General features: G+C 37.3%; 2 protein-coding genes across 4 annotated transcripts in view; both read left to right on the forward strand.

The window, feature by feature from the left end:
- Positions 1-83: 83 nt before the first annotated feature.
- LOC123319461 (short-chain dehydrogenase/reductase family 16C member 6-like) lies at positions 84-3,159 on the forward strand. Of its 2 annotated transcripts, none has more exons than XM_044906448.1 (6): positions 84-330; positions 715-874; positions 930-1,084; positions 1,434-1,611; positions 1,950-2,320; positions 3,013-3,159. In XM_044906448.1, the coding sequence occupies exons 1-6, from the start codon at positions 287-289 to the stop codon at positions 3,092-3,094; spliced, it is 990 nt and encodes a 329-aa protein (XP_044762383.1). In that variant the 5' UTR covers positions 84-286; the 3' UTR covers positions 3,095-3,159. The 2 variants fall into 2 exon arrangements, with proteins under 2 accessions (XP_044762383.1, XP_044762385.1); XM_044906450.1 differs by lacking the exon at positions 84-330 and adding an exon at positions 585-665.
- Positions 3,160-16,396: 13,237 nt separating this feature from the next.
- The window catches only part of LOC123319423 (pyrokinin-1 receptor-like), a 58,587-nt gene continuing 57,102 nt past the window's right edge, over positions 16,397-17,881 (forward strand). For both annotated transcript variants that reach the window (XM_044906388.1, XM_044906391.1), the window contains exon 1: positions 16,397-16,562. The gene's annotated coding sequence lies outside the window, so the exon portion shown is untranslated. The remainder of the gene's footprint in view (positions 16,563-17,881) is intronic.

A 17,881-nucleotide genomic window follows, 5' to 3' on the forward strand; every position in this document is an offset into this window, starting at 1 on the left:
TGATTTGGTAGATGATGATATTAACCGAACAATTTCGTTGTTTTACGGTTGCAAATATGTTCTATCTTTATCTCTGCAGGTGAGCAATGAACTATCGGAATTATTTTCCCAATTTCCAAAAAATCACAAACAATGAATGAAAACCTATACAGATGATAATCGTACCTAAGCTTTATCTATGTGATTCGTATAATACGATAAGATTACCTCAAAGGTTAATTTGAACTCAATAATACATGGTTGGAAGTGATTTTCGTCTTTAAAATCGAGTGGATATTTCCGAATTATGGCTCCAAATGCATCATCAACGAATACATCCTCTAATACGAAGTAAGTAATGGAAATCAACAATTGGCTCCACTAATTTTTCTCTGAAGGATTTTTTTTTGCCGTGTGGGAGTGTAATATACATATCCATTGATATTAACGTTCTAAAGCTCAAAATTTTATTGTTAATTAAAACTCGAAGGCTTTCATTAGAATGTATGAGAAATTATCTCATAATTAACAAATTATACAGTTTTTGTGCGAAAATCCTTGATAGAAAAAAACATCATTTTACAATTATAAAATATGACTTGATTTCATTCACACTCTTGTTTCGGCATTATTCACTTGAAGTCAAGAGAAATGAGTACCCACAAGATTCCTAGAGAAAAAAAAGGGTAAAATATCCAATACAATAATTATATTTTTCCAATATTTCATTTTCAGAAAATCTAAGCCTCATCCTTCTGAGGTTGCTTTTCAGGGAGTTGAAATAAGTGTACATATCCTGATCTGGATTTTACAGGTGTTCTATTATGTTTTGGAGGATATATACAGGCTGTTTCGCCCGAAGAAACTGAAGCCAGTCGACAAAGAAATCGTTTTGGTGAGTTGATTGATTAATCGACTTTTGAGTGCATCAATTCGATTTTTTCTCTAAGATAACTGGCGCTGGACATGGCATTGGAAGAGAACTGGCTTTCAAATATGCCCAGGCTGGGGCCACTGTTGTTGGTTGGGATTTGTGCGAAGAGAATAATGCGAAAACCATCAAGGAAATCAACGAGAAATTTGGAAAAAAGGCATACGCTTACACGTAAGTTACGAAGCTTATGAGTTATCTCAAATATGACGTAACACTCATTTTGTGTCTAGCAAATTTCGCTCTAAATTCAGGTTATGGATTTTCAAGATATATAAGAGGCATTATCTGCAAAACTCTACTTGAACAATGTGTTTTTTCTGATTTGAATTTAAACCTCTCAATCCCTTTAGTTTTAGAATCACTCAAATCATTTTTGAACATCGGAAATTAGCTACTTTTCGAAGAAATGCATTTGGAGAAGAAATAACTATCTTTTTAGGATATAATTGATTAAATGAAGGTTTTTCTACTTATCTAACACTATTTAGGTGTTGATCTTTTCGAAATACATATTTTACAGATGCGATGTCTCAAATCTGGAAGAAATAAAAATAACTGCTGAAAAGGTGAAGAGGGATGTAGGTGATGTCACCATATTGATTGCTAATGCAGGAATATTGTACATTCGGCATATGCAAGATTATTCACCAATAGAAATAAAGAAGATGATTGATACCAACGTCATGCAACTTTTGTGGGTGAGTAATTAAGTTCTAACAATCAGTGCGGAAGCAAACGAAGGAAAAAAGAAAAACTCCTAGAAATTCATTGTAAGATATGGTGGGTGTTCTGTTTTTCATGTCACTTAGTACACTTAGAGTGAAAGACCAAAAGGATGAACCACTTTTTCTGGTGAAGGCTCATATCATATCAGGAAATAAGATTGTTGGAAGTTCGGTACCAACTCTTGGACCCAATCATTTGTTAAGCCAGCCATAAAGCCATAAGAAACATGGCACTGTTACTGTTCTGCCTATATCTTCTACACAAAGTTCGATAATATAACAATATACCTACCTTCAAAATAATATTTCAGCTTTTACACGTATACCTCCCAGTTATGACGGCAAACAACTACGGCCACATTGTTGGAATATCCTCTATAGCAGGTTTAATCGGTGCCAAAAACATGATTCCATACGTTGCCTCCAAGTTCGCTGTGCGAGGAATCATGGAGGGTCTACTCGATGAAATCAGGGTGGACAAGAGCAACAAAATTAAAACAACAGTTGTCTACCCCTACATGGTGGACACCGGCTTATTCAAGATCTCGAAGAGTAGGTTTCCGCTTCTGATGAGGATTCTCAAACCAGAAAAAGTCGCTAACAGCATCATCATGGCACAGCGTGCTGAACTGGAAGAAGTTTCAATTCCAGGATCAATGAGACCATTGAATAACCTTGTGAGGTAAGGATTAGTTTAATTGCAGGCTAGGAACACTCATGCGTTGCGTATTCACTCAAAATTATGAGATATCCTTGATGTTTCCTGGGATTCATGACTGTGGAAATGAAGGATGTTCATAATTCACTACTGACTCCTGTCCTTTTGGGTTTTTTTGATATCCTGGGGACACACTTGGTCCCACAAGGGACAGCCTAACTTTTATAGACGATTTCCCTGGTATATCACACTTCCTTATGGCTATCCAACTGAAATCGAATGATTAGAAACTTCTGAAGGACCGGTATCACTAAATATGTTATCAACCTGAGCAGTGGACTCCAGAGGCAGTAGTTAATTTCTGCCTGGACATATCACCGATTTTGATTGGATAGGTTTGAGGACGTGTGATCCCTGGGATCACAAAAACTGAGATGTCCCTCGTGGGACCAAGTGTGTCCTGGGATATCCTTTTGTGAGATTCAGGATATTTTTTATCTTGACGTCCCTGGGATATTCTTAAGTGAGATTCAGGGGATTTTTTATCTTGATGTCCCTAAGATATCCAAGAGTTGTTTTTTGTTATTGAGATTAGTTTCTTACAAATATAACGACAAATTCTTTTGGTTCTTCTCCTAATGTCGCTCTCAAAACCAAACATTTTCTATGTATTTCTTAGTTCTTTCATAATATTGCTGGTATTTTTTCTATCCTAGGATTTTACCAAGAAAGGCATACAGACGTTTGTTGGATCTCCTAGATACTAGTGTTGAGCCTGACCCTATTGAGAGTTTTTGAGTCAGATCTATATTTCATGGAGTTTAAATTTGAATATTATGTTAAAATAAATATTTTTTGAATGATCTGCTTTGATTCAATTATCGATAGGTCATAGATTTGAATCAACAAAGCTTCAGGGTAAGAAATATCAAAATGTGCGGAATATAAACCATATTAACCAATTAAATTTTCTCAGATCCTTCCTTGGCTTAAATCTGATACATAATACAAGAAAAATGATTCAATTTGGCCCTTAAATGAGCAATTATCCAGCAATTCAAGCCGCTTCACAATAGAGGGAATTGTTGGGACCATTTCATTTGGAAAAAAAATTATAACTCCTAATTGAATCCTCGGATTCGGATCCTGAGTTGAATTCCTGAACCTTAGGTAGACGTGATTTGACTTCAACCCATTCAGGATTCGTATGGGACTTGAATTATTGGTTTAATTTTCTAAATAGCGAGTTACCGGGTGCCATTTTGCAAGAAATGAATGAAATATGTTCTTGTGTTTCAATTATTTTAATTAGAAGTAATTCAACCTTATATCAGCCCTATGTCTCTGTTGTATCATGTATAATAATCAGGAGAATCATTGAACAACGTTCCATATCTTCAAGATAAGGTTGGTGTTGAATGAATCATAAATTTTGTAAGAGAGGAGAAACAGAAGCCTTTTGGCTTCCCAACAAGAGCAATTCCTCGTGAATAGCACGACTGAACACAAGTAGGTAGGAATATTGAATGAATGGTTGAACCCGAAATTACCGAAACATAAATAAAACTTTGTGCTACCAATATTGCATCCTGCCAATAAAACTTCCTTCCTGCCTTTCATAAGTAGCGAATGCAAAAGCAAAATGAACAAAGTTTCGGTTAACGACTTGCGTTCACTGATTTTTTTGCCGCTCTCGAATTTATATCTTCGCGTATACCGATTTGGTTTCAGGACAAACCTGAGTGAATTGCGTGTTATCGGAAAAGCGATTCGAAAGAGATTTACCTATGAGATGCTCCGCATATATTGAATATATCGAAAAAATTCATACTGAGCAGGTTGCTCGTTTGGGATTTTTGTATTAACCAATTTATTACCAAGATGCGCCTCTTTGTATGGTATTTTCACTTACATCAGATGACAAAATTTGTGTCAAAAATGAGCAGGGAGTGAGAACCCCCAAAAATGTCCTATTTACTCCACTGTCTGAAAATCAGGGTGTTTTATTATTGTCTTAGGATATGGAGTGCATAGAATTTGTTTTGAAGATTTTAGAAAACCAAACAAATGATGATTCAATAGAGAAATGCACTCCAGAGAGCTCTTCGAAGTCAACTCGAAAATGAAAAGTGGAAAAACAAAAAAAATTATTTTCTCCTAAACAGGGCCAGATATTTGAAATTTTTGTATGAAAATATAGGTTTTCGAGCACGCTGAATCTATTGCGAGTATTTCCGAAAGCCTATCTTCCTTCGTTCAGATTTTCATCTTGGAAATGGCATTTTTCAAAAAATTGCAAATTTCAATCTGCGATATCTCCTGTTATATTCGTCTGATCGAATTGGGATTTCCGGTTATATAATCAGCGTTGCCTAGGCTTATACACTAGCACAAAAACTCGATTTCGAAAATCTCCATTTTTTGGGTCAAAAATGAGCAAGGGGTTAGACCCCCCTAAAATGACCTATTTGCTACTCTGTCTGAAAATCAGGATGTTCCATTACTATCCTAGGACATGGAGTGCATAGAATTTGTTCTGAAGATTATGGAAAACCAAACAGTTGATGATTCTATAGAGAATTGCACTCCAGAGAGCTCTTCGAAGTCAACTCGAAAATGAAAAGTGGAAAAACAAAAAAAATTATTTTCTCCTAAACAGGGCCAGATATTTGAAATTTTGGTATGAAAATATAGGTTTTCGAACACGCTGAATCTATTTAGAGTATTTTCGAAAGCCTACCTTCCTTAGTTTAGATTTTCATCTTGGAAATGGCATTTTTCAAAAATTTGCAAATTTCAATCTGCGATATCTCCTGTTATATTCGTCTGATCAAATTGGGATTTCCGGTTATACAATCAGCGTTGCCTAGGCTTCCACCCTAGCACAAAAACTCGATTTCGAAAATCTAGATTTTTTGGGTCAAAAATGAGCAAGGGGTTAGACCCCCCTAAAATGACCTATTTGCTACTCTCCCTGAAAATCAGGATTTTTTATTACTGTCTTAGGATATGGAGTGCATAGAATTTGTTTTGAAGATTCTAGAAAACCAAACAGTTGATGATTCTATAGAGAATTGCACTCCAGAGAGCTCTGTGAAGTCATCTCGAAAATGAAAAGTGGAAAAACGAAAAAAATTATTTTCTCCTAAACAGGGCCAGATATTTGAAATTTTGGTATGAAAATAAAGGTTTTCGAACACGCTGAATCTATTTAGAGTATTTTCGAAAGCCTATCTTCCTTCGTTTAGATTTTCATCTTGGAAATGGCATTTTTCAAAAATTTGCAAATTTCAATCTGCGATATCTCCTGTTATATTCGTCTGATCAAACTGGGATTTCCGGTTATACAATCAGCGTTGCCTAGGCTTCCACCCTAGCATAAAAACTCGATTTCGAAAATCTCGATTTTTTGGGTCAAAAATGAGCAAGGGGTTAGACCCCCCTAAAATGACCTATTTGCTACTCTCCCTGAAAATCAGGATGTTCTATTACTGTCTTAGGATATGGAGTGCATAGAATTTGTTTTGAAGATTCTAGAAAACCAAACAGTTGATGATTCAATAGAGAATTGCACTCCAGAGAGCTCTTCAAAGTCAACTCGAAAATGAAAAGTGGAAAAACAAAAAAAGTTATTTTCTTCTAAACAGGGCCAGATATTGGAAATTTTGGTATGAAAATATAGGTTTTCGAACACGCTGAATCTACTGCGAGCAATTTCGAAAGCCTATTTCTCTTCGTTTAGATTTTCATCTTGAAAATGGCATTTTTCAAAAATTGCAATTTTCAATCTGCGATATCTCCTGTTACATTCGTCTGATGCAATTGGGATTTCAAGTTATATAATCAACGTTGCGCAGGCTTCCACCCAAGCACAAAAACTCGATTTTTTAGGTCAAAAATGAGTAAGGGGTTAGTCCCCCCTAAAATGACCTATTTGCTACTCTGTCTGAAAATCAGGATGTTCCATTACTATCCTAGGATATGGAGTGCATAGAATTTGTTCTGAAGATTGTGGAAAATCAAACAGTTTATGCTTCAATAGAGTATTCCACTCCAGAGAGCTCTTCGAAGTCAACTGGAGAATGAAAAGTGGAAAAAGAAAAAAAAATATTTTCTTCTAAACAGGACCCGGTATTTGGAATTTCGGTATCAAAATATAGGTTTTCGAACACACTGAATTTATTGCGATCATTTTCGGAAGCCTATCTCCCTTCGTTCAGATTTTCATCTTGGAAATGGCATTTTTCAAAAATTGCAAATTTTTATTGAGAATCTGTCAAGACCGAACAGCTGCATCGATCTAGATAAAATCTTCAGATTTTCAACTAGAAGAGTTGCTCTTTCAGAATATGTATCACATTTTCATCTACGGTAAGTTTTATTGATAGAAAAATTACTCTAACGGCGACTATCGAAAAATTTCCAAAAAGATAAAATCAATTGAATACAGTGCCAGATATTCGGAAGTTTGGTATGGAAATATAGGTTTTCAAACGCGCTGAAAACATTGCGAGCAATTTCGAAAGCTTCCATTTTCATGGAAATAACATTTTTCGAAAATTTTGTTTTTAGTATGTATCACTTTTAAATTCTAGAAAACCAAACAGTCTATGATTCAATAGAGAATTGCACTCTAGAGAGCCCTTTAAAGTGAACTCGAAAATGAAAGAAGGAAAAATAAAAAAATTCGATTATGTGGTAAACAGTATTATGTGTGCCAAAAAAGGCATGCCCACAAATGACTGGCAATGAGTTTGTTGCTAGAACTTGTATGAACATATTATGTAATCTTTGCAATTTAACATTAATTGACAATCCGTCACTACATTGGAATGTACACCCAAACATAGTAAATCAAAAACGTTTTCTTGAGTCATGAATCACATCAGGTCCTGTTTATCAAAAATATAGCATTTCCTAGAAATCCCCCATTAAGTATTGATGGGAAACGTTAGAAGGGAAGATTGCTTCAAAGAACCCTTTTGAAGCGAAAATATCACGCGATCGTCGTAGAAGCTCATTGAAACTGGATGGTAAACAAGAGATTTTCAGACCCATATTATTTTCTTCAAGCAACGAAGTCTTATTCAAACAGATATCCCTTTGTATTTCAATCAACCGTAGCTCCCTAACTGGAGTCATTGGAGCTGTATATCTCCAGACAAAAAGACGAGTTATTATTCGTTTCAATTCGATATTAAGATAATTCTTCTTTGTGTTTCCGATCTGGGAAATAATCGGAAAAATGCCCCTCGAATTTCTTTATTAAAATGGATATAAAATGACTCTCCTCCGGAACTGATTGAATTAAATTGGATATATTTGCTGCAAATTGGATGCAGGAGTACCTGAATTAAAAAAAACAGAAGCGGAGGAATGTGAGATGATAAAATTAGGTTTTATATGTCAGATTGACCTTAAATTCACAACCCAATTCGAAAAAGATTCGGAAATTGCATGAATAGTCTTAAAACCATCCTGAAATTTGTAAATAAATGGGACAATGATTAACCAGATGATTTATCGTTTCTTCTGGTTATCCACATTCACAACTAGGGCTCTCAACTGAATTCCACCTGAAAAGCATACTTTTGCAACGTCCGTGACCTGTGCCTTACGAAAGTGATGAAGTGCCACACCAAAAAAACAATTCTAAATGTACAATTCTGACTTGCAAGTCGAAATTCTGAGATACATTGTTTCTTTTGCATTTGATCCGTGAATGTGTTCTTGGCTTCTTGGAGGAATTTTGGATGAATGAAATGATATTCTATTTTTCTCTTCGGTTGCACCATAGCTGAGCTGTCCCAAAGCTTCGTGCTCTGTGCTTGTGAAAGCACTTGAAGTATTTTTGTACTCCCGAGAATTATGCTCCTGGGAACTTTTCAAAACCTTCCTTACTGCTTAGTGATTCGAGAACTTTATCTAAATTCCTACATCTAGTTTCATAATCAACTTCAAAGTCACTTTAAGTTTCGTTTAGTGTCAGTTTCGGTAGGGTTAAAGAAAAGCTTTAAAATTGAAGGGACTTTGAGTTTGATTATGAAACTGGCCGTTAGTGCTTAGTAATCCCTTTAAAGTGCTCGCGAGAGGCCTTCGGAAATCGTGTCAAAACACGAAGAAACGATCGACTTATTGTCATCCTACGAGCATATATGAATACTACAGATATATTATATATTATCATATTATCCTGATTCCCCGTAGGTAACGACGAACCCCTCAGAAGCTCTGTGAGCTTGTCAGAATCAATAACGTCCGTTAAAACTTTTGAAAAAAAAAAGATAGGGTAGGCGTAGGTTAGGGGGCCAAATGTGCCTATACATGCCTAAAATGAGACAAGAGGGCATTTTGCTCACATGATTCGGCAACAATCGAATGCAACAAAGCATTCGACCAATTCTAGCCCCACTACTGTCTTGCATCTCAGAATTCTGACTTGTATCTCAGAATTCCGACTTGTAACTCAGAATTCCGACTTGCAAGTAGGAATTCTGACTTGTATCTTAGGATTCTGATAGGGTAGGCGTAGGTTAAGGGTCCAAATGTGCCTATACATGCCTAAAATGAGACAAATCTGCTCTACAGAGGGCATTTTGCTCACATGATTCTGCAACAATCGAATGCAACAAAGCATTCGATCAATTCTAGCCCCACTACTGTCTTGCATCTCAGAATTCTGACTTTTATCTCAGAATTCCGATTTGTAACTCAGAATTCCGACTTGCAAGTCGGAATTCCGACCCTTATCTCAGAATTCCGACCTGTAACTCAGAATTCCGACTTGCAAGTAGGAATTCTGACTTGTATCTTAGAATTCTGATAGGGTAGGCGTAGGTTAAGGGTCCAAATGTGCCTATACATGCCGTAAATGAGACAAATCTGCTCTACAGCGGGCATTTTGCTCACATGATTCGGCAACAATCGAATGCAACAAAGCATTCGACCAATTCTAGCCCCACTACTGTCTTGCATCTCAGAATTCTGACTTGTATCTCAGAGTTCCGATTTGTAACTCAGAATTCCGACTTGCAAGTCGGAATTCAGACTTGTATCTCAGAATTCCGACCTGTAACTCAGAATTCCGACTTGTATCTCAGAATTCCGACCTGTAACTAAGAATTCCGACTTGCAAGTCGGAATTCCGACTTGTATCTCAGAATTCCGACCTGTAACTCAGAATTCTGACTTGTATCTCAGAATTCCAACTTGCAAGTCGGAATTCCGACTTGTATCTCAGAATTCCGACTTGTATCTCAGAAAACCCGACTTGTATCTCAGAAATCCGACTTGTATCTCAGAATTCCGACTTGTATCTCAGAATTCCGACTTGTATCTCAGAAAACCCGACTTGCATCTCAGAATTCCGACTTGTATCTCAGAATTCCGATTTGTAACTCAGAATTCCGACTTGCAAGTCGGAATTCCGACCCTTATCTCAGAATTCCGACCTGTAACTCAGAATTCCGACTTGCATGTCGGAATTCTGACTTGTATCTTAGAATTCTGATAGGGTAGGCGTAGGTTAAGGGTCCAAATGTGCCTATACATGCCTAAAATGAGACAAATCTGCTCTACAGAGGGCATTTTGCTCACATGATTCGGCAACAATCGAATGCAACAAAGCATTCGACCAATTCTAGCCCCACTACTGTCTTGCATCTCAGAATTCTGACTTGTATCTCAGAATTCCGACTTGTAACTCAGAATTCCGACTTGCAAGTCGGAATACCGACTTGTATCTCAGAATTCCGACCTGTAACTCAGAATTCCGACTTGCAAGTCGGAATTCTGACTTGTATCTTAGAATTCTGATAGGGTAGGCGTAGGTTAGGGGTCCAAATGTGCCTATACATGTCTAAAATGAGACAAATCTGCTCTACAGAGGGCATTTTGCTCACATGATTCGGCAACAATCGAATGCAACAAAGCATTCGACCAATTCTAGCCCCACTACTGTCTTGCATCTCAGAATTCTGACTTGTATCTCAGAATTCCGACTTGTAACTCAGAATTCCGACTTGCAAGTCGGAATACCGACTTGTATCTCAGAATTCCGACCTGTAACTCAGAATTCCGACTTGCAAGTCGGAATTCTGACTTGTATCTTAGAATTCTGATAGGGTAGGCTTAGGTTAAGGGTCCAAATGTGCCTATACATGCCTAAAATGAGAAATCTGATCTACAGAGGGCATTTTGCTCACATGATTCGGCAACAATCGAATGCAACAAAGCATTCGACCAATTCTAGCTCCACTACTGTCTTGCATCTCAGAATTCTGACTTGTATTTGAGAATTCCGATCTGTAACTCAGAATTCCGACTTGCAAGTCGGAATTCTGACTTGTATCTTAGAATTCTGATAGGGTAGGCGTAGGTTAGGGGGCCAAATGTGCCTATACATGCCTAAAATGAGACAAATCTGCTCTACAGAGGGCATTTTGATCACATGATTCGGCAACAATCGAATGCAACAAAGCATTCGACCAATTATAGCCCCACTACTGTCTTGCATCTCAGAATTCTGACTTGTATCTTAGAATTCCGACTTGTTACTCAGAATTCCGACTTGCAAGTCGGAATTCCGACTTGTACCTCAGAATTCCGACCTGTAACTCAGAATTCCGACTTGCAAGTCGGAATTCTGACTTGTATCTTAGAATTCTGATAGGGTAGGCGTAGGTTAAGGGTCCAAATGTGCCTATACATGCCTAGAATGAGACAAATCTGCTCTACAGAGGGCATTTTGCTCACATGATTCGGCAACAATCGAATGCAACAAAGCATTCGACCAATTCTAGCCCCACTACTGTCTTGCATCTCAGAATTCTGACTTGTATCACAGAATTCCGACTTGTAACTCAGAATTCCGACTTGCAAGTCGGAATTCCGACTTGCATCTCAGAATTCCGACCTGTAACTCAGAATTCCGACTTGCAAGTCGGAATTCTGACTTGTATCTTAGAATTCTGATAGGGTAGGCGTAGGTTAGGGGGCCAAATGTGCCTATACATGCCTAAAATGAGACAAATCTGCTCTACAGAGGGCATTTTGCTCACATGATTCGGCAACAATCGAATGCAACAAAGCATTCGACCAATTCTAGCCCCACTACTGTCTTGCATCTCAGAATTCCGACTTGTATCTCAGAATTCCGACTTGTATCTCAGAATTCCGACTTGTATCTCAGAATTCCGACTTGTATCTCCGAATTCTGACTTAGCAAGTCGGAATGATACATTTGGATTTTTTTATGGTTTTTCATCAGCCTGTATCTTTCAAACCGAGCCGATACGGATAAAATGGTGAAGGAAAAGAGTATTTCTTTTGACCTCAAGTATCTACTGTCAAAATAGTTGTATCAATCAAAGACTCGCCCTGTATAGGAATTTTCAATGTCACCAGTGGCCGAGGGAGGCAAAAGTTTGGGGCGTTAAACGGTTGACGCCAGACTTCCGGTTGCTCCTCTCACCCTCAGCTAATCCCCAAAATTCGCCCCTAATTAACGCAAAGCATGAGGCCGGAAGCAGCGGAACTTCACATTATCCCCCTCGAATTTTCTACTGGGGGAGCACTGGAGCGCAAGGGCACAATTAGACATTCTGCATTTTCTGCTGGAACATGCAGAATTTATTTCTAAATTGATTTGTCTCGGTTTGCGATATTTCATACAGACATGGAAAATGGAAGTTGACATGAAAATGGCGGAACTTAAAGAGACGAAGGGTTTAATTCGAGAATAATGGAGCTATCTTAATGGTCATTCTGTTGTTTTATGGTGATGGTTTTGTATTTTATTTACAGTAATTAAATGAGTCTAGATAGCTACTCGTTTCAATCATTTTTGACATGGAATAAGTTCCCTCATAACATGAGAGTAAACGTTAAGGGTTGAAGGAGGAACTGCCTAACATATGAAAAATCCTATAGAACACATTGTCGTGCGTTGAAATTTGAAGATGGAAATAGTTTTTACAGGTCAAGGACTAAAGTTTATGAAGAGAAAATAACAATTTCGATTCCTATAATCGTGTGTCCTAACTTGCTTCGTTTTTGAGATACAGAATAATGAAATTACGAGGATATATTGACATCTTTTTAGCCTAGACCAGTTCTATGCATAAAAAAACATAGACATAGAGACATGGACTGAGCAATGTCATCATGAAATTGTCTTTTTCATAGAAAGAGAGAAATGATCGTCGGGCATTTACCTGTCTCTTTCTTGTTCACATAGAGGTGAGTGTGGACCAACCAAAATTCTAGAAAAAGACAACTGCATGCCCGACGTGCGTTTTTCTCTGTCACTTTTTTTGACCGTATTTCATGCATAGATATAAAGGGAAGGCACAGTCCATGTCTCTATGTCTATATAAAAAAAGTACTGCGTTACCATAGCAACGAATCTTAATTCATTAGAAGTGTCAGTGTGAAGTTTTTGGTCAAAAAAGTAAACCAGAGTTACGCAAGAAATGAAAAGAAAGATGATTTCCACAGAAATTGGTCGTATGCGACCGTGAAAAATTGGACTGCAAGCTTCAAAAGGGGTAAATTTTCCAGTGAAGATGATGACCGATCGGGAAGGCCAGTTTCTGTGTCAGTCCCCGAAAATATCGATGCAGTGCATGATATGATTTTATCAGACCGTGGAATTGGGCTAAAACGTATATCTGAAGCACTGAATATTTCATACGAACGCGTTCATCATTAGTTCACGTGAATTTGGACATGAGAAACATTGCTGCAAAATGGATCCCCAAATATTTGAGTGTTGTCCAAAAGCGTGCAAGGGTAGAAGCATCTTTCGATCTGTGCTCGATTTGAAAACGATGTAGACTTCTCAAACCGAATTGTTACTATGGATGAGATTTAGGTGCATTTCTATGATCAAGAAACAAAGCAACAATCTATAGAATGGCGACACTCTGGTTTTCCAAGACCTAAGAAGTTTAGTGTCCAAAAATCTGCTGGAAAAGTTCTTGCTTCAGTTTTTTGGGATTGCCATGGAGTAATCTTGATTGATTTTTTGGATGAGGGTAGAACAATAACCAGAGACTTCTATTTGACATTACTGACCACTCTACGGGAAAAAATTGAAGAGAAAAGACGCGGAAAGCTATCCAAAGGTGTTTTGTTTTTGCAGGACAACACCCCTGCACACAAATCTCATGTTGCCAAGCAAAAAATTCGTGATTTAGGGTTTGAATTACTAGAACACCCCCCTTATTCACCAGATTTGGCTCTATCCCACTATCATTTCTTTCCTCAACTGAAAAAAAGTTTAAAAGGTAGTCAATTTTCTTCCAACGAGGAGGTAATAAAAGCTGTGGAGGTCTGGTTTGCAGAGCAAGAAGAAACATTTTTTTTAAAGGGTCTAGAGACGCCGCAGGTTCACTGTAATAAATGTATCCAATTAAGAGGAGAATGTTGAGTAATAAAATATTTTGACATTGAAATTTTGTTTGGTTCTATAGTAGGCTAAGAATTTTTCACTATATATCATCCTCGTAACTCTTCATACGCGTATTGATTTTATGCACAAGCATATCGAACTATCAGACCGTCTTTCACAATTCAAATCCCCTCAATGTAAGCATCGTTGTTCTGTCGACAGTGGCATATTTATAATCTTTGCCTCTGAACTTTCCAGTATTATTCCTGCTCACAGGAACATCAACCGCACTGATTAATGTGTCTCGTGACTGGTTGGAGGTTCTGGTGGGCATAATGAAGAATCAAGAATTTAAACTTCTGAAGTAGGTGGGACTTATTCATTAACGGATTCAGCAAGCCTTCGAATTGTTTCAAAGTTCACGGGAATGTCATTCAGACAGGTTTCATTTGTGCCTACTTATTAACTTTGGAAGTTCTCCATTTGATATACCCCTGTTGCCACATTGGGATTCAACATTGATAGGTTTTCTTCGAAATTTTGCATATACTTAGTGACCTAGCTCACAGAAAACCCACTGTTAATGAATTTATACCGGTGTTTTTGGGATAGTTAAGTAATCGATCGAAATTTGGGAAAATTCATTAATGTCAAGTTGGACCATCCTGAATATGCCAGTATATTTCCTATGAAAAAAATGCTCATGAATGATTTAGTAGCTTGTTGAGGAAACTGCGCCTCGAGCTGGAGAAGGGTTATCAAATCACTATATAGCGGGAACGAATTAACAAAGGATAACAAGGTCTATTGTCATCATGCCCTGGAGTCGAAAGGCTCTGAAAGCACTCATAAGCCCATAAACTTGCGTGGGAGACCTTTCAAACCCTGAACGAATAAGTAGAAACAGCAGTATAGCTTTGAAGTGGTAACCTTTCATCTTATTTGATGAGAATAAAATAATAGAAAGATTGTTATCACATAATATGTAATAACCTCTCTTTTGATCACAATCAGTTTCATTAAATTTTTTTTGTTGGTATTAGAGGTGCTGGTTATGAAGCAAGAAGTGTGATGAGACGAAGAAAAATTTTATTGGTAGAACCACTCATATCCAGGCACATACGAGGATGTACTGATTCTAGTTAGCCTAGACCAGTTCCAATCATAAAAAAAATATTGCGTTACCATAGCAACGAGCAATAACTCCTTAGAAGTGTCAGTGTGAAGTTTGAGGTCGAAAAAGTAAACCAGAGTTACGCAATAAATAAAAATAAAGAAGATATCCACCGAAATTGTGAACTTGTGAGACTTGGGTACATTTCTACGATCCAGAAACAAAGCAACAATCGATGTAATGGCGACACTCTGGTTCTCCAAGACCTAAGAAGTTTCGTGTCCAAAAATCTGCTGGAAAAGTTCTTGCTTCAGTTTTTTGGGATTGCTATGGAGTAATCATGATTGATTTTTTGGATGAGGGTGAAACAATAACCGGAGATTACTATTCGACATTACTGACCACTGGAAAAAATTTAAGAGAAAAGACGCGGAAAGTTTTGTTTTTGCAGGACAATGCCCCTGTACACAAATTTCATGTTGCCATGCAAGAAATTCGTGATTTAGGTTTTGAATTACTAGAACACCCCCCTTATTCACTAGATTTGTCTCTATCCGACTATCATCTCTTTCCTCAACTGAAAAAAAGTTTAAAAGGTCGTAAATTTTCTCCCAACGAGGAGGTAATGAAACCTGTGGTCTGGTTTGCAGAGCAAAAAGAAACATTTGTTTTTGAAAGGTGTAGAGACGTTGCAGGTTCGCTGTAATAAATGTATACAATTAGGAGGAGAATATGTTGGGATATAAAATATTTTGACATTGAAATTTTGTTTGGTTCTATAGTAGGCTAAGAATTTTTTAATATATCGTCGTATATGAAATCTAGAAGGTGCCCTGAATGTCAATAATATTTGGCTTATAAACCTTTTCTGAAGAATTGAATGTTTAAGTCAATGAAAAAACTCCGGATAAGGTGGTGTTAGAAGTGTTCAAGAACAAAAAAGATTTGAGCTCTATACATTGATGGTTCATTCATTTTTGACACGCATGGGAATCACTCAGAGCAAGGCAATCGAATGCCTCATAAACTGGAAGTTTGCAACAGCTTCTCCTGGACCCTGATCTCAGAAACCTTCCAATAAGAATAAGTCTAGCAGAAACAGGAGAGTGCAGATTCTATGGCATCACCACCTTGCATCCCATATACCGGACTCCAAAAGGACTGTGGAACTGGAGGACAAGCCAGTTACTTCGCTGTGGGACAAAATAGACCTCAGGGTCACAATGGACCAATATAACCTCTCCAACAATATACAACTTAGGTCTCATAGCCATCAAAGCATGTTTTCAGTGTTTCAAACTATAATTTTGCTTGTTGGAGTTAATTACAGTGAAGTTTGGATCAAGTTTGAAACCCTGCTTGTCGGGGATAGGTTTCAAATTAGAAATGTCCCGTTTATAAATTTATCCGATAAGATCTGAGGGCCCGAGTGCAGCTTATCGATGTCAGCCCATGGGAAATTACCGGCGTAGAATCAGAGTCGAAGGTGTAACTCTTCTGGCACCAATTTATGAACGAAAAACTTGAGTGTGCGTGCTCAGCGTACTCCAGAGCAGTTTCGCTCTTCAGTCTTCCGTTTGGACGTCCCGAAATAAGAGCGGCAGGGTTATTCTCCTGGTGACTGGTAAACTGAGCGCGCCTGACATGAACTTTCTCACGTGCATTCCGATGTGATAGAGGTGAGAATCATCTTTGACGTACGCAGCCCGAGGGATATTTCACGAGGGAATCCATCCTAGAGTCGCGAGCTCAGATGACAGGTATTTATCCATTCGAAATATCGAGGTTTTTCGTTGTCATCGAAATGACATGAATAACTTTACCCCAGATTAGAGAAACATTTGTAATGTCCTGTCAAATTGTTGAACAAACTTTTGCCTGATTATCAGGAACTATTAGAAAAAATTTCATTCTTCAAATAAAGAGTCTGCAGAGCAAAGAAAGTGACACTCACTGACAGCAGGAAACTTACAACAATCAACATACAAATTACAAAGCACTGTCTCCCATATATTGAAAATTTCAAATATTAAGTCGTACATTCGAAATTAAAATACAAAATACGGAATACACATTAAAAAATACAAGTGTAAAAACGCAGAAACTTTTCGAAAGAAACAGTTGAAGAACGACACTGACAATTGACAAAATATTTAACAGTTTGACATATATGTGCATTGTGCTGTGTTGCAAAGTTTAAAAATTGACATATTTGGCGGATTATAGGTCGCCATTTTGTTTACGAAAGATACGAATGCTTCTTTCTGCAAAACTCATCAATAATATCACTAAATGTATATACAGTGCTAGTCCCTAATTTGGAATGAATATCTCGAATTTCTTTCACTTCAACTATTTTGTTCGACAAAAATTAGGTACCTTTTCCCAGATGAATTTTGAGTTTGGAATTCCCTTCAATGTATCAGAAACATATTCAGAAATAACTAGATTGATACAAAAGGAAAGGGCTGATAGAGAAACAAATTAAACTGAATTAATCCTAATCTTCAACATCACAACATCAAACTGGCTAGATGGTAGGTCATCATTGTCCTCTGCTGATTCGTTTCCAAAAGTTCAGTTATGAAAATAATTGGACAGAATGTATGCTTATGAAATGTTCGCATGATTCCAGACTGATCCTCATTCTTTTGCTGTATTTAAATTCTGTCCAACATCAACATTTGAAATTCATGCAAACTGATGCTTCATTAATTATAAATTCGAAAATGCAGACTACAAAGGATCAAAATATCGAATCACGCTTTTAGGACTTGCTTTGTTCAAAATCGATATTGTGCGTAAAATGGAAATTCCGAATAAAAATGTATACATCACTGAGAGTGGCCGGGAACTAATAACTGTGGCTTCGTTTATCATTACAAATTCCTGTGATAACACATTATTGCGTGAAAGCCAAAACACAGATATTCCCGAATGTATATTATTGTTTCATTATCTTCAGTGATCATTTTGATGTAATGGCTCGAAACTGGTTTTACCCTATTGAAAAAATAAACATCTGAACATTACTCGAAATATATTCATATAATCTGTAGGTTGAACAGTACATGTTTTT

The sequence above is a fragment of the Coccinella septempunctata genome, chromosome 8 (assembly GCF_907165205.1).
Source record: "Coccinella septempunctata chromosome 8, icCocSept1.1, whole genome shotgun sequence".
Taxonomy (NCBI): Eukaryota; Metazoa; Arthropoda; class Insecta; order Coleoptera; family Coccinellidae; genus Coccinella; species Coccinella septempunctata.

What these genes read in the sequence shown, in the direction of transcription:
- LOC123319461 (XM_044906448.1), top strand. Translation starts at nt 287, where the DNA reads ATGGCTCCAAATGCATCATCAACGAATACATCCTCTAATACGAA. An exon ending in AATACATCCTCTAATACGAA is followed by an intron (nt 331 to 714) that starts GTAAGTAATGGA and finishes TTTCATTTTCAG; the next exon opens with AAAATCTAAGCCTCATCCTT. An exon ending in TCGACAAAGAAATCGTTTTG is followed by an intron (nt 875 to 929) that starts GTGAGTTGATTG and finishes TTTTTCTCTAAG; the next exon opens with ATAACTGGCGCTGGACATGG.